The 12,920-nt window shown below is 48.1% G+C and overlaps 1 protein-coding gene across 5 annotated transcripts in view; it reads left to right on the top strand.

The window, feature by feature from the left end:
- Nucleotides 1-12,920, top strand: part of LOC122390182 (potassium voltage-gated channel protein Shaker-like) — a 107,460-nt gene that overhangs the window by 91,499 nt on the left and 3,041 nt on the right. For all 5 annotated transcript variants that reach the window (XM_043382884.1, XM_043382883.1, XM_043382880.1 and 2 more), the window contains 3 exons: nucleotides 9,456-9,585; nucleotides 10,621-10,811; nucleotides 11,280-11,470. In XM_043382884.1, the coding sequence (XP_043238819.1) occupies nucleotides 9,456-9,585; nucleotides 10,621-10,811; nucleotides 11,280-11,431 (473 nt within the window). In that variant the 3' untranslated portion in view covers nucleotides 11,432-11,470. The remainder of the gene's footprint in view (nucleotides 1-9,455; nucleotides 9,586-10,620; nucleotides 10,812-11,279; nucleotides 11,471-12,920) is intronic.

The following is a 12,920-nucleotide window of genomic DNA, read 5'->3' as shown; positions in this document are numbered from 1 at the left end:
GACTGCCTGGGGCGCGGTTAGATCGGACGCCCTGCTGGGGAAGGGGTCGGGAGTGAGGGGGAGTGGAGGAGGTGGTCACGTGGTCCGTCCAAGCTCGCAGACGAACTGTCCCGCGCCCAGCCATGTTCCGTGATCCAAAATGGCACGAGAGCTGTTGAATGCCTGGAGGAGACGCTTCGAAAGCGAACTTCAGCAGCACTAATTTACCATATTCTGTGGAGATAAATGAGTATTATCTTAATGAAGATAAAAAATTGTATGCCCAAGCTGTATAAGCTGTATCTTTTTAAAAGTTGTAAATAGGATTATTTTTAGGGACTTATAGGTTTCGTATACACAGTGAATCGTGTTACAATAAGTCGTTTCGCTGTTATGGTTACTAACTGAAGAGTTATCCTTTTTCTCATAGGGAATGACAATACAATAACAATACGAATAAAACCAGACGTTTCGCACAAAAAAGTGCCTCCGTCAGTGGCAAGAAATAAGTAATTAGGCATGCATTTTTCTTTCGATAAAATCGATGAAGTAGTTATCTTTATTTTTTAAGATATATTTTCAGCAGTTTTTTAAGCACATCATGGAAGCTTATAAACATTTGTGTATTTCATCGGCAACCCGGCTGGCCAGACCGAGACGGTGCCGCATTTAGTTCTCATCGATGTTAAACCTATACACTTATTTTTTTTCCATTGACGAAGGCACGTTGTTGTCCGAAACGTTTGGTTTTATTCGCATTGTTTTTATATTGTCATTGTCCGTGAAAAAAACATACTCATATGGACTGGTCTCAGTTCATGTAGAAATTGTTGCACATTCATCAACACCGATAAAATGAATATTAGCCCTCACCACACATATAAGTAGAGGTAAGTAGACCGCGCCCCCTGTTTTTCACCAATAAATCGCGGCAAAGCGAAGGATTGCGACGGTTCTTTGGTGCCCTGGAGTTAATCAATTTTACAACTTCCCGGAAAATTAAATAGCCCTTATCATTTTTGCATCTTGTCTGAGAATTTTAAATCCCTGAACCAAATTACCTTTAACCTGTGATTATTTTTCTCAAGATCATGTCAGGCCAGATTAGCAATTGAAAGTCAGCGCACATCTTCTGTGTGTTTCCATAGTCATTTCGTGATAAGCAACGTGACAACATGTGAAATATACTATCTAATGTTCGTCTCATTGATTGTTGTGGGTGCCAAGGTCACGTGAAACTCAGGTTAAGGTCATTTACTTGAAATGATCTCGGTTAACTTCCTTAAATTTACACCCTTTTACTGTGGTTTTTAGGAAGTGTTGGTTTGAAATTTAGCACCCATTTTAGCATTTGAAAACTAGGCATATACCTACTTAGGTATCAGTTATAGTGCCTATGCAATATATTGCAAGGCTGTAAGTGCTGGTTAACATTCTATGGATAGCCGGCAGAACGCCTAATGGGTGATCTGGCGTGACCCATCCTACCCCAAATGCTTTGATGCATGTCTTTGATCAAAGCAAGTGCAAAGTCGGAGTCAGAAGCAAGCCAAGTCCCAGCAGACTTCACTTGTAGAAATTCTATCAGGGCCCAATTTCCCGTGCTTTTGGGTTATTAACCTGATCTGGGAGGTCAACCAGTGACCTAGGATCTCAGCATTGACCAGGACATAAAAATAATTGCCTTTTTCTCGTCAGCGATGACCAGGACCCTCAAATCATCGGATTTCTCTCGTCACGAGCAGCTCGCTCTCTTTTTATTTTTCAGCGAAGCTCTGGCTCTTTTTATCAAGGGCCGAATGGCTGAGGGTTTCTACGCCCCTCTGCTACATGTAAGACGCTGAAAAGAAATGCCTAAATGGGTGAGGGTTAAATATCAATTGGTTTTTAAGTGCCGAAGCCCGAAGCACTTTAATTTTCTTCGATAGCAGTTTTTAAGACCAACAAGCTCGAATACTAACTTCTTGAACAATGTAAGCACCACATAAAATGAATCGTGAGAGAAGCGGCTCAAGATTAAGGAGCTATGAGACACTTAATAAAAACGGCATAGGTTAGAAATTGCACCTAACTTGCACTGGTTTTTAAACCTTTTCGTTGCAGACTGGTAGATTAAATTTTAGGATTGATTTCACCTGATGCTCTAATGGAGCTATTCATTCGTTCATTCATGCGACCATCCAATTCCACTCATAAAAGAAGCCAGTGACAAAATTGTTCATTTTAGATGTGTGAAATACAAACTCAATAAAAGTTTAATGATACGGCAAATTTGACAGCTTTTATAATGAACAGACAAATAACTTTAACAAATCAAGGTTGAGAGCCCCAAATAGGGGAGAGTGAGGTAAGATGAGCCAAGGGGCAAGTTTAGCCACCCCATGTTTCTCAGCTCCTATGGCGCTAATTGACTTGAGCTTCCATGTGCCGTTCGCTTACGATGCTGCAGTCTTTCACGTGAGACGGCAACGTTCTCACGCTCAGCACCCGGTAACATGTGGTATCGCCCCTGATAACTAAGACATGTTTTGTAGAGCACTTCATGGGCCGGATAAATCCGTTATCCACGGATAAATCCGCGGACCGGATAGGATTGGATTCTAAATTTGTTAAAAAAGAACGGATATGGGCGGGCCGGATTTGGGAATTGAAGGTTGAACCCGGATCAAAACGGATCAAAATTTTGGAATGAAACCGAATGGAATAAGAATTATTATGAAACAAGTCACTAAAGTTTCTGGAGTCACTGAAGTTTGCACTTTGCGTGTGGGTGAGTAAAGACTGGGATGTGGATAGTGGGCATGGGGCGGTATTACAATTATGTAATATCTGTTGGGCACTTGTAACTCACCAACTACCACCATACATGCATTTGATGACCTGAACTTCCCTATCTTCTTACTTCTTAGAGAAATTGTGTATTACTATTGAAGGATGATACCTAGTTTACCAATGTGGTGATTTTCATGTGGTTTTAGGTTTATAAGCATGGTTTTTGGAACCATGATGGTCTGTGAGATGTATGGCTGTCTGGTCCCTTAGATTGAATTTGCTAGTCCAGTTTTGGGTGAAACCAGTTATTGGTGAAACGGATTATTACGGATATTTTTTGGAAGTTTGGCTGCAATACGGGCCATGGGTGGGCCGAATTCTGATATTCAAAGAAAGGCGGATAATGGGCGGATCTGGATATGACTTGCCGGATATGGGCCGGGCCGGATCCTAAAAAGCCTATCCGTGAAGTGCTCTAATGTTTTGCCTTTAAAATGAGATGGTTTGTTATCTGCGGTGCATGGTTATTTTCCTTAGCGGGTGCCATTAATCGAAAATGGTCACGGGTGGGGCAAGATGAGCCATTTTCACCTGGGGGAAGATGAGCCGGATAAGCCATTGTTGTCTCCACTGTCGAAAACCAAACTGAGCTGCGCTTGTTTCTGCTGAATAAAAATGGTAGGAGATTTTTTTTGTTGATTACACAAGTTGTAAGTAATTTGCATATTATCTGAAGGATAAAATAATTTCTTCCGTGATAGAAAACTTGACGAGTTATTGGAAGGCTTAAAACAGTCACTTTTTGATGGAGGAAAAAAACTTTGCCATAAGTATGTATGCCATGGAGTAAATAAAAGAGCCCACTCTTCGCCGCGCCCGGGAAAAGAAGAGCTTCGCTTTTTCTATCCATGCTCAACTTTCCCCACGACGTGTCTCAACTTACCCCGCCCATGGGGAAGGATGAGCAACGTGCAAGATGATTTTTGACGTAGCCTTTCAGCACAAAAAATAAGCGGTATGAAACATTTATGGCCACCATAACATGCGCAAATGACCACTCTGTCCGTCCAACCCGTAAACGCACAAAAATGATCAGCCTGTAGCTTACGAAAAACAAAAAGCGGCTCAACTTACCTCATTCTCCCCTACGTAACACAGTTGAGGGCATTTCTTAGGCCATCACAGTATTTGCCAACAATTGTTGTTTGGGGACTGGGGAGGGTGGTTACTGGCTCATAAACTGCCCCCCCCCCCCAAAAAAAAAAGAAGAAAACGAAACCGATCATCCTCGAAAAGAACTATTGAGCTCGAACCAAGGTGACGAATCGATTTATAGGTATGCAGGATGACTAACGATGCCACTTTTTGACTTCTTGTGTCAAATAAATTCCATCATCTGGATAGCACGTCAACATTCTATTTGACATTTTACAACAAACGTATGCTATTTGGCGCGACTGGCCTCATACATGTTCTGAAACTAAAACCGTTTCTTCGCAATTAACTTGGACCACGTCATCCCAGCTTATGCACGACAAAAATAAAATAATGCTTCAGGATCACTGGCCTGAATTCCAATGTTTAAAGTTTACTCAAAACCGGTGTGGCTGAGGCACTCTTCGCTACATCTCGTGACGGCCACCATTGTGTTGCATTTTTTTCGGTAAGCTATAAGTTAATAAGGAAAGGATTGGTGAGTGGGTTGAAAACAGCCCTCATCCTCCACCCCCCCTTCTTCTGGAAACATAAGTAACCGAAAGATCTGGCAATGGTTTATCCCCCTCCTCTGCCGCCGCGCTGCGAGGCCTCGATTCGTTCGGTATGTGGCTTCCTGAGCGGTCCTCCCCGGAGGCAAGGTGAAAGGTCATGGCCTGTATCAGAAATTTATACGTTGCTGAATATGTTTTATAGTTCTTCCAAGGCCTTGGACACCGTTTTATTATATCGGATAAGCATTGCACTTTCTTGTCAATCAATACATTTAAAGAAAACTTGATCATAATCTTATAATGCGGCAATTGTAGTTCTGCTTACGGTTGCCTCTTTATGATACGGGCCACCACCACATCCACTGCGCTGGAGCTCAGGCGTTCTGCCCCTCCCCACTACGGACCGGCCCTCGGGCTAGGTGTGTTAGTACTGAGCGCAAACGTGTAGTAGTCACGTGACTTTCATTCACGTAGCGGGAACGGAAGCTATAGGCGATACCAAGGACGGGCTCTTGGGAGGCAACCGGCGCGGAAAAATAGCACGATTGTAGTTTTGGAAGAATATCTGTTGCGGTAAGAGGAATTATACAAAACATACGTCCTAGGAGCAAACATGTGTTATTCCTCCATACTTTGCGCTACATTTCCTCTCTCCAATGGCCAGCACTTCGCAAATAATAGCGCAATTCTAAATTGGTAATATATGTGTACAGTAGCAACTGCGGGTCCCTGTACCTATGTACCTATAAGCTATTCCTACTCCTACCACTGACGTCGTTGAGTTGAGACCAAATTCAAAGTCCCGATTGGCGACAGACGTTGTGCTATGTGTTGTTCAGCTGCCTTCCCACTGGTGCCAGCCCCTGGACGCCGCTCTTGGACCGTCACGGGCCAAGTCACGCTCCCAGCTGGTGTCTGCATACCGCTCTTTCGTCACCGGACAGTAATTGATGACCGGCGGCCCTGCGAAACTGGACGGCTCTTGGATAGTACCCTAAATCCGTTGTTGACGGTAACAAAGACTATAAATGGAATGAAGACCGCTGTTGTCTGTTGAATCCCACACAGAGCGGCGCAGACTATATAGGGATCATGGCACTTGTCCGAATCCATGGACAGTGAACAATTCACATATATAAAAATCAAAACGTCCGTATGTATGTGACGCGTCCGTCACGCTTGGCGGGCTATTGCTGTGGAACGGTGCGGGCTACGGGGGTGAAACTTTGGTGCCGAGTCGGACGCGTGCATCTGTTTGTCGTATCAACTTTTCGAGGGGGTGCGCTCGGCGGTTTGCACGTGGCGGGCGCATCTTTGCGGAATTTTGGCCGCGGCCGGCGCCGAGCAGACGGCACGTGCCGTAGGCTCAGTTTCTTCGCTGCAAAACTGAGTGAAATCAGAGCCGGAAGGTCACTGACCTTTGGCAATGAATATCGGAACAGAGCACCGCCGGCCAGAAGGAGACGCCAAATTTATTCTGGCAATAACTCGGCCGCTACTGGGCCGATTTTATTGAAACTTGATTTATTACGCTGCGCGTAATGCTGTCCCTCTAGTTACATATATAAAAATCAAAATGTCTGTACGTATGTATGTAACGCGTCCGTCACGCTTGGCGGGCTGTTGCGAGGCGACGGTGCGGGCTACGGGAGTGAAATTTTGGGCGCAAGTCGGACGCGTGCATCTGTTTGTCGTATCAACTTTTCGAGGGGGTGCGCTCGCCGGTTTGCACGTGGCGGGCGCATCTTTGCGGGATTTTGGCCGCGGCCGGCGCCGATCAGAGAGCACGCGCATTAGGCTCAGTTTCTTCGCTTGCCAAACTGAGCGAAATCAGAGCCGGCAGGTCACTGACCTTTGCCAATGAATACCGGAACAGGGCACCGCCGGCCAGGAGGAGACGCCAAATTTATTCTGGCCATAACTCGGCCGCTACTGGGCCGATTTTATTGAAACTTGATTTATTACGCTGCACGTAATGCCGTCCCTCTTTACGCTGCGCGTAATGCTGTCCCTCTAGTTACATATATAAAAATCAAAATGTCTGTACGTAACGCGTCAGTCACGCTTGGCGGGCTATTGCTCCGGAACGGTGCGGGCTACGGGGGTGAAATTTTGAACGTAAGTCGGACGCGTGCATCTGTTTGTCGTATTAAATTTTGGTGGGGGTGGGTTCGGTGGTTTGCACGTGGCGGGCGCATCTTTGCGGGATTTTGGGCCGCGGCCGGCGCCGATCAGAGAGCACGCGCCTTAGGCTCAGTTTCTTCGCTTGCCAAACTGAGCGAAATCAGAGCCGGAAGGTCACTGACCTTTGGCAATGAATACCGGAACAGGGCACCGCCGGCCAAGAGGAGTCACCAAATTTATTCTGGCAATAACTCGGCCGCTACTTGGCCGATTTTAATGAAAATTGATTTATTACGCTGCGCGTAATGCTGGACACCTAGTGTGGTATAATAACAGTCAAGAAGAAATATGGAACTAAAATGCGACTGATAACATTCTTTGAAATAGTGCTAAAACGGCACCGTATCAAGATTCCTGAAATCTCTCATCTCTCTCTCTCTCTCTCTCTCTCTCTCTCTCTCTCTCTCTCTCTCTCTCTCTCTCTCTCTCTCTCTCTCTCTCTCTCTCTCTCTCTCTCTCTCTCTCTCTCTCTCTCTCCCTCTATCCCTGCCTTCATATTTAACCACCCTCAGAGCAGCATATTATGCAGCCCATCACCATCGTTAGCATGACGTCACCCGTCTGCCACTTGCCTCAGCGACGTGGCCTTGTGCCGCCTCCTGCCTCTTAGCCGTGGAAATCCGAAACCATCCCACAGCAGTGCCATTAGGGCGAGCAGGATGGCCCCAGACCGGTGGAAGGTAGATTACTACCGTGTGCAGAGGCGCGACTCTCCGGCCAAATGGCCCTGTTTAGGTGTGCTGAATTATTCAGACATGAGTGTGACGATGGTGGCTCAGGTGACGATAATGGCAGGAATTGCAGCGTCTCTTCTAGGAGTTTTCCCATTAATATGCGCGCAATTGGTCGATCGACACAGAAGGCGACATTCAGTATTCGATAGGGATATGGGAGAATCGATAGTGACATTGACCTTGGCAGAGCAATAAGGCGATCTAATGCAGCCACTCTGACTTGGTCAAAGGCCGTGGCGAATAGGTACTAACATATAAACACTCAAGAGTCGCGTTCGCGTTCACGTCCACCGGTGGATGTCAATGAGTGCCAGTGAGGATTATAAGCATGCATAATGATTTATAAGCCTTTTGATTCCTTCATCATCTAAGACAACCATTTTCAGCTATTGGCACTGGACACTGCCCTACCATTGCCGTGCGCCGAGACCTTCTATCCTGCTCGCTAGATGGCAGTGGCTTCGAGCCCCTGAGATAATGCTGCACCGCAGTACTCGTCGCCCCGTCGCCAGGCTGCTGTGATGGGCGCTAGAGCGGGAAATTGATGCGCTCATGTATATGTATAAGCATAGGGCATTGCTCCTTACGCTTCAAAGCCGGGCTTTTACATTGATAATGGTAATAGTCACAAATTTGACGATCATTTGGCTCATTCTCCAATTGAATTGTTATATTCGTAATTCGTATTCACAGTTTACGTCGTTACATAGGTAAATTAGGTATTCAATTCAATAAGCAATTCAATAAGCGTTTCAATAATTCAATAAGCAAGCTGAAATCGGTGAGGCTCCGCAAATATAATGCGTAAAAAATAAATAGATATGTAATTATTAAAGAAAGACTCGCGTCCTCCGACTATTTTATAAAGGGAACAGCATTGAAATAAAATTTATTTGGGCCCACTTTCAAGTAAGATTTTATGCAATATCGTTATGGTGTGGCATCTGATGTGGCACAGCAGCTGACACAATTATACGACACCCATCAGCCAGAGTGCTCGAGAAATGTGTCTGATATCAACACGGTGGCGGTGCCACGGCATGAAGGTGTTGCAGACAGTTCCCTGAAAATCAGCGCATAAATTGCTGAGTTGCTGGCTTGGTAACAACCAAGGCACCCTTTTATAAGTGAGCATATCCGAGCAGCGAGAAACTGCCTGAAAGCTTGTCACAAGTATACGAATGTGAATCATTAATTTATCTCTTAGTGGCAGCAGTATCCATGCGATGTTACCAGTCATATTGCAAACATAGGTGTTTAAAATAAACAAAATGTGCATCGCTTCTTCGTATGAACTCTCACGTTAGAATCCTTTGAAGGGCTCAGCCCTTGACCAAATGGCTATACAGGACTGGCGTAGCCTTACATACACACTGGGCCGCTAGATGCCATCATCCTAGTAAGAACCTCGCACGACTTCGTGTACGTGCCATGCTAACTGTTCTTTTACCAGGAGCATAATGCTAAGAGGGTTGCTATGCTAGGTGGGCCACGCAGAAGAAACCACACATAAAAAGATCCATCAACACTGCAGACCAGTGCGACACGCGGCCACTGCTCCCGATCCTCGGGCGCAGTGCGACGTGTCCTAACTGCGCAGCTAGCATGCGCCACGGGTTACGATGGCCACGGGTTACGCCGGTCACGCGTTACGCCGGCCCCTGTTACTCCGGCCACGGGTTACGCCGGACCCTGGTCACTGGTTGGCGCACCGTGTCCCCGTCCCACAGCTGACGTGCGCTACTGGTTACACCAACCATGAGTTACGCCAGCCATGGGTTACGTCGGACCTTGGTTACTCCGGACACTGGTCAGTGCCGCTGTGTCCCCGCCCCACAGCTGACGTGCGCTACTGGTTACAGGTGTCGTTCTGTTCTCGAGTGCCGTGTATTTCGCCGAGGCCGGCGGCGCAGAGTCCTGTTTCGCCTCGATCCCGGATGCCTTCTGGTGGGCGGTGGTTACCATGACAACGGTTGGCTACGGCGACATGAGGTGACCGCGGCCGGCGCGCTGTGCGGTGTCGCTCGGTGCCGGCGCCTGCTGACCGCTCCTGACGCGCTCTGTCACTGTGTTGCAGGTGTGGTTCTGTTCTCAAGCGCTGTATACTTCGCCGAGGCCGGCTCGGAAAATTCTTTGTTCAAGTCTATCCCGGACGCGTTTTGGTGGGCTGTGGTGACAATGACCACCGTCGGATACGGCGACATGGTGTACGGAAGTCACTCTACCCCGTGTTTCTCACATCCGGCATCCGGTCTTCTTCTTTCACTTCTCACTCCCTCTTACTTAATCTGCTTGGCGACCTCTAGCTTTCGCCCGAGCTCGACTTCTTCTGCTGCTCTGCTTTGCACGTCTCTTTTGCATGCCGCGCTGCAATGCCATTGTCGTGACGTAGGGAGAGGGGCTAGCTGGAGTTTTTTTTTCAGTAGGAACTGTGGACGATTGTGAGGTGGACCGTGCACGATAGAATGCACCATGCACACTGAGAGTGATCACTGGGCCTGCTTTATGCGATAAAATGGACAACAGTAGAATCTGAAAGTGAGAAGAACCTTCAAAAATATATTGAGTTAATTTTCAACTTTTGAGTCCATTTTATTCTGTAAAATATGGCACAGACACTTATTTTGTTATGTAGTGAGTACCAAAACACCATTTTTAGTCAAAACGGGCGAACATTATTAGAGGTAGAAATAATCAACAGCATTTACTGCATGGTCATATTTACCTAGTCATTTTATGTGTCCGCAACTTAGTGTTTTACAGGTAGTCGGTGCCGGCGGAGACAATAAATCGCACCATTATGTTTAAATAACACAGAGTAACCCCACCAAATGGAAGGGAATGGCGTCCAATGGTGCTGGTTTAGTCTGACGTCACTGTTGTAGTTTTCAGCTCCAACCTCTAGCTCAGCTGTGATCCGAAGAATTACGACGTGTTTAACTAAATACTGTGATTATTTCTTGTATACTAAGTAGCATATGCCGCGAGAGTGGATGTCCTACAATCAGCGACACCCAGCGTGAAACTTTTTCCAATTTTCGATATCATTCCTCTTGCCAGTATACCTTTTCCTTTATGGTTTCCTTATTAGTTTAAGCGACCTGCCACATCCGGTACCATCAGGATTGCATGGAGTCAAATTAGAAGACTGAATAGGGGACTTGGTGACCTGTGACTCCTGCTCGGTGACCTGTGACCTCTCTCCATGACCCACACTGACCTGTGACCCGCGTCTGCCACAGACCGGTCGGCGTCTGGGGGAAGATTGTCGGCTCACTGTGCGCCATTGCCGGCGTGCTGACCATTGCGCTGCCCGTGCCGGTCATTGTGTCAAACTTCAATTACTTCTACCACCGCGAGACGGACCAGGAGGAGATGCAGTCGTGCAACTTCAACCACGTCACCAGCTGTCCATACCTGCCCGGCACTGTCGGTGAGTGACGTCCTCGTCACTTTATACAGGGAAAAGGAAGAAATAAATGCCTTTTGCCATGAGCACCAGCAGATTATTTCTCCACAGTTGAATTCAGAGCAATATACTAAACCAATGTTAGTAAAACAGGTTGTCAGTTAAGTCTGCTGGACACTGTGCGATGCCGCCCATTTCCGGCTCGTAAAAGCCACTCCACTTTCGTTCTAACAATCTAACGTGGCTTTTTCGATTTGCACCATAGTATCTCGTTCCTCATTCCAGCATTTCACAATGGACTCGAATCGTTGCCCGAGACTTCCCAAATCGCTAGTCATTCCCTCGGATGACACTGGTACCACGTATCCCAGTACAACTTACGCTGATGACAGTCTGCCTGGCCAACTCTCATTATTCCCAGATATGAACCACCCAGTGCCTTAGAGCGCGATAGTAAACTTTCACTGATAACGCCGCGCCTCCCTCTCACAGGCCAGCAGGTGAAGAAGGACTCGCTATCCGACTCATCGTCGGAGATTGACCTGGAGGAGGGTTTGCTGGGTCACGAGGCCAGCACCAAACTCAACTGCGCGCCGCGGCACAACAACAACGTCAACGCCGTTAGCATCGAGACGGACGTCTGACGAACGGCGTCTGCCACAGAGATGCACGTCTGACGGCCGGTAAGACCGGGTAAAGACGAGTGTGACGGCCGGTAACACGCGGTAAAGACGAGCGACGAGTCTGACCAGTACAACGGGGTAAAGACGAGTCTAACGGCCGGTAAAATCGGGCAAAGACGAGGCTGCCGGCTGGTGAGACCGGGTAAAGACGAGTCCGGCGGCCGGAAAGACGGGGCAAAGACGAGGCTGCCGGCTGGTGAGACCGGGTAAAGACGAGTCCGGCGGCCGGAAAGACGGGGCAAAGACGAGGCTGCTGGCTGGTGAAACCGGGTAAAGACGAGTCCGGCGGCCGGAAAGACGGGGCAAAGACGAGGCTGCCGGCTGGTGAGACCGGGTAAAGACGCACAGCTGATGGCTGGTAGGACGGAATAAAGACGAGCCTGACGGCCGACGCATTGTCTGTCCTGCACGACACGGCACCTCTAAGCGACATTGATTTCACTCACAGCGACGGTCTTGAATTCCTCTGATGCATAACACATGGAGTGGTCTCTCAGACGAATAGCACTTCTGCTGACCCAACAGCTATGCTGCACCTCTGAAGGGTTCGTCTGAGCCGACTTCAAAGAATCCGCCGTTTTTACACATCCAATGCACTTGCCGAGTGGCGCTACCATTTCATTTTCTCCCGACGGCGTTTCATAAAATCCGGGCCGTCCAACTCTGAGCCAACTTTAAATTCGAGCCGTCGGAGCCACGCCGCGGCTCCGGCCGGCGGGCCGCAGCCAATGTCAGCGCGGGGCCGACTTGTTTCGGCCGGCCGGTCGGCGCCCCTGGTGTGTCTGCTGCCGAAGCGTCCTCGGTCGTCTCCCGCCGAGCATCGTGACACGCCTGTTTATGCACTGTCAAGAGCTGGCAGTACGGGCAGCAATCGGAGCCGGCGCCGCCAAACACTCGCCGCCAGATATATCTAAAGGGTCAGCCGGCAAACATCCGTCCGGGCCCGGCGTTACTTGCTGCTCTCTGCCGGCTCGATAGAGGACTGCAGTGGAGGACTGCTGCGAATAGCGACATCGCTACGTGCCGCTCACTGGCCCTGGAATTGATGCTGTCCGCCAACTGCGACATTGTTGTGTCCTCGGATCGGAATCGTTCGCGGACCGACTCGCAGACCCTGATTATTTATTACAACGCCACTGCGTCCCCTGACCGGGAAGTTTGCGCTACTATAGCAGAGCAAACTTCTCTGTCTGAAAGAAAGAACTGTCCCTGTAGCAAAGGGTTTCAACTGTCATCCTGTCCACTACCTATGCAAGGAGGGCGATCGAGACCGTTCTTGTTTGTGCTGTGTAGAAGGTCGAAACTGACGCTCGTCTGAGCTGTGTTCAGATACAGCGCAGCAGAGAGATTGGACGATTCCGAGGATAATTTGCCACGACTTCATCTCGAAATGAAGGCAGTTAAAGTTGCAGCCTGTAATAACAACGCTATCGAATTCGACGCTTTTCAA

Source organism: Amphibalanus amphitrite, unplaced genomic scaffold (genome assembly GCF_019059575.1).
Source record: "Amphibalanus amphitrite isolate SeventyFive unplaced genomic scaffold, NRLGWU_Aamphi_draft 000385F_arrow, whole genome shotgun sequence".
Taxonomy (NCBI): domain Eukaryota; kingdom Metazoa; phylum Arthropoda; class Thecostraca; order Balanomorpha; family Balanidae; genus Amphibalanus; species Amphibalanus amphitrite.
This window is presented reverse-complemented; position numbering and strand designations above follow the sequence as displayed.